The sequence below is a fragment of the Phalaenopsis equestris genome, unplaced genomic scaffold (genome assembly GCF_001263595.1).
Source record: "Phalaenopsis equestris unplaced genomic scaffold, ASM126359v1 Scaffold000719, whole genome shotgun sequence".
In the NCBI taxonomy this organism is placed as follows: Eukaryota; Viridiplantae; Streptophyta; class Magnoliopsida; order Asparagales; family Orchidaceae; genus Phalaenopsis; species Phalaenopsis equestris.
The window spans coordinates 122,261-126,146 of NW_018165159.1; the positions used below are offsets into that span (position 1 = coordinate 122,261).

The 3,886-nt window shown below is 35.2% G+C and overlaps 1 protein-coding gene across 3 annotated transcripts in view; it reads right to left on the reverse strand.

The window, feature by feature from the left end:
* Positions 1-3,886, reverse strand: part of LOC110030447 (syndetin) — a 97,323-nt gene that overhangs the window by 62,654 nt on the left and 30,783 nt on the right. For all 3 annotated transcript variants that reach the window (XM_020733161.1, XM_020733163.1, XM_020733162.1), the window contains one exon: positions 1,353-1,381. In XM_020733161.1, coding sequence (XP_020588820.1) covers positions 1,353-1,381 — 29 coding nt within the window. The remainder of the gene's footprint in view (positions 1-1,352; positions 1,382-3,886) is intronic.

Below are 3,886 nucleotides of genomic sequence, written 5' to 3' on the forward strand. Positions count from 1 at the left end.
CTCTTCATGCTGCTGGCCACCCCTTCCTGTCACCTTCTAGCAGCTCGCCATCTCTCCAGATCTACTCCATAAAGCTGCCGACCTCCTCCACCTACCAGACATACCGCCAAGCATCTCCCACTTCAATCAGTGCCACCGTCACCTGTTTCCAATCCTTCCAGTCGCTGCAGCAGCCCATCGCCACCCCTCCAACAGCTTTCGCAACCCACTCCATCAGATCCCGTCAATGATAATTCTCTTACCACCCATCCTATTGTTCTCGCCTTCACCAAACCAGTCTTCTACCTGCATGCCAGCAGCCACCCACCCCACAACGTCATCGTCCTAGAGTGTATTTTACGTTTGTTGTCGTTTATTTCATATTCGCAAGAGCCTTGTTTATAACCTTTAGAAATCAGTAATAATAATTGAGCTTTTTCATGGTAGTTTGGGTTTTCTCCGGTATCAGAAAGGTACCACTACAATATCCTTGGAGCATGCAAAGAAAAAATTACAAGATTAGGTATATTGGATATGTTGCTGGACTAAACTATAAAATCATGATGCAAAAATATCAACTCTAGAATTTTACAGATGTCAAACTAAAAGCCATCAAAGATACCATCAATACCAACAAACCATTCCGCCACAACAAAGAAAAAAAAAATGCTTCCCCACAAGACTAGTGGAATAAGGAACTTTGAACTATCCACCATTTATATGTTACTGGTAACTAATCCACTTAATATCTCTCTTCTTATTGTGCTATAATAGATGAAAATATGAAATATCTTTTAACCATGACTAATTTAAATGACAATTTCAAGCTTTAAAGTTGGACCAGCATTCTTCCAGTTTTGGAACAGTTAAAGAATGTTTTAACCATAAGACATCAAGTGGCACTAAAAATAAAGAAAATTTGCATGCATACCACTTAATTCCTATGTATTTACATATCTAACACCTAAACTTCAATTTTTACAGTATGTAAAAATTAAAGTTCAGGTGTTACATATGTAAATACATAGGAATCAGGTGGTATGTATGTAAATGCCTCTAAAAAGAATGCGTAGTTGCTAATATATACAAAAACAAATCGATTCATTGCACAACATCCATTTAGATTTGATGTGTTATCTGCCAGAAAAAAGCTGCCTATTTCGATGTATCGTAGATTAACATAACTTGTTGCAATTCAAATTACATCTAAATATGATAAAATCCACGGCAAGCAATTCAGGCAAAAAAGTTGCATGAAAAAATTGTGAAACATATGCAAGAAAATAGAAAAAAGAATCAACTAATCCATATGCCGAAACTATGAAATGTATGATAGCATGTACATGGAGATATATTCAGATTTAAAAACGCACCTATTATTCTTTGGTTCATTTCCAACATCCTGCACAGAACCAAATTTCTTAATTCTTTGATGTGGAAGAATTAAATGTTGAAGCAAAAAAACATAAACAAAAACGAAATAAATATGACATAAAAAAACAGAAATAATATAGAGGTGAAAATAAAAAGAAGCGTGAGAAAAGAAACATCAAGACAGCGAGAATGTTAAGACAGTATGTATCAAACAGTAAGAAAGCAAGGCTCTTCGTTTTGGTATTGGACTACAATAACATCGAGCATAAACAATTAGGAAACTTCATACACGTATATTTTCAGTTGAAATAAGGGAATTTACATACATAGCACACAATTCTTTTGCATTTACATATATCGCCCCTAAACTTTCATATTTACACATTGCACTTTGGTGTTTTAAACCTATGCATGAAAATGTTAATTTCACTTTTAAAAAGTGATAATAGTGTATTTTTGATGTGATATTAAAGATTTGACTGTTATGTGTGTAAATATGAAAGTTTAGATGTGTAATATGTAAAAGCACAAGAAAGCACCGTGAAATAATTGCTCCAGACACTGCAGACCTTTTGACTGCACTAAATTTGGTGTTGGCATTAACAACAACAGCAAAGCCACTTTGGGTTTTAGGAGAGGAGCAAGCATAGAGTTTCAATCACTACTAACAGTTAACCAAACTTAAGAACTTTGTATCAGGGACATAATATTTCATCGACCATTCTGTTAGAACAACAATGGAAATTCATGTTGGCTAATGTTAGCTCAATAAATCAGCCAAAGATTTTAGACAGATTTCTGCTTTCAAATCTATAAATATCTTATGAGAATTTTATCCTAAAATCTTAAGAAAAATGCCTAAATGTAGAGACAATGAGCGTGAGATGGAGGATTACAGGCTGTAAAAACAAAGCAAGCACCAAAAAAAAATAAATAAATAAATACTACACATCACCAGCAATCGAAAAAAAGGCTTGACAAGCTCCGCTGAAGAGGGCAACCTTGATTTGAGAAGTGCTTCAACCAAAACAAGCCGATTCTGCAAACAGCTTACACAGAGCATGTGTTGCAAATAAATTCTTTCATTCAAACACCAAAATGTCCGAGTTTTTATGAGTTTTAACCTCCCAACACCACCCACAATCCTTGATCCTTGAAGACCAGTTACATATCGCATTGTAATGTTATATAAAACACATCTATTAGCTAATTAAGGCATGTGGATAGGTCCCTATGGGCTATTTCCTAAGTCTTCTATGTGAAGGACATCCTCATTTTTATACCCCGTCAGTCACTACAGCATAAGATTTGTCTCCTTTTCATTTGATTGAAGTTCAAAATCTTACCAATTATGAACACGTTATGGACACCAACATTTGGAATATTTTCTCCTCAAGGGATCCACATTTTTCACTCCCTATTGAAGATAATATATATCCGCATAAACAATGCAAGTGTTTTCAGTCTAGCTTGCCACTCCTCAATTTTTTGCTCTTTTCCTCATATATGTTGTAGTGCCTAGTTTTCTCTGGATCTAAGTCTTTCCACAGTCCCCATCCTTCCATTCCACCAGCTGCTCCTCAAGTATCATCACATCATGATGCTTCCCATATAGGCACCCCTGCTCCTATGGCTTCTCAAACTGTGAATTCTCCTTTTACTCCTCGAACATTTGTTGAGGCTATTAGAGGCCTTGGACCTCCAGCTGACTCCTCAGCATTCCTCAAATTTTATACAGCAAGTGCCTTAACATCTCATCACAACATATCATCCTTCTTCAAGGTAAAGTAGCTTTCATTTTATATGAAGAGAAGATTTCTAAGTTCGTAAATTTTTTTAAGATGTCCCAATATGAAGATAATAGATTAATGGCCGACCTGACTTTGGATTGGAATTATACCATCGAACTTGTGAATTTTCATTCTTATTATGTTATCCCAAGAATCTGGTTACTCAAAAATCTTCTCTGCAATAGCATAATATGTGGTGTATGCTTTCCAAAGAAAATCCTGTTACCCAAGATTGTTGTTCTCTAGCTTAGAATCCACTACTTCAACCAATCCATTTTGTTCTCCCATACTCAATTTTGGTAAAATGTTTCAGATAATGCGACTACTGACAAGCCATCAAAAGCTTGGTTATTGGTTAAAATGGATGTTAGTACACATTTGGACAAAGAAATTTAAATTGGCTACACAGTCAGACATTCCTCACTGTTATTGTAATTTTTTTTTCACTACTTCGGACATTTTAGAATACAACCAAAGCTACGAAATTCTCCTAGCAATAGTACCAATAGGAGAACATTCATAAATGATATTACTTTTCTTCTAATGCAATGGTGATAGTTTTGACTTCTTCTAATTTGATTTGTGTGCAAAAGTTTGAATCAACATTAAATGTTGTCTTCAAAATTAATGCCTTATCAAATTGCTAGCCTAAGGTTGAAAATAAAATAACCTTACACGTGCTCACAAAGATTAGAGATCCAAACCCACCTTGAGATGTTTGTTTCTAATAATCATCCTGCTGA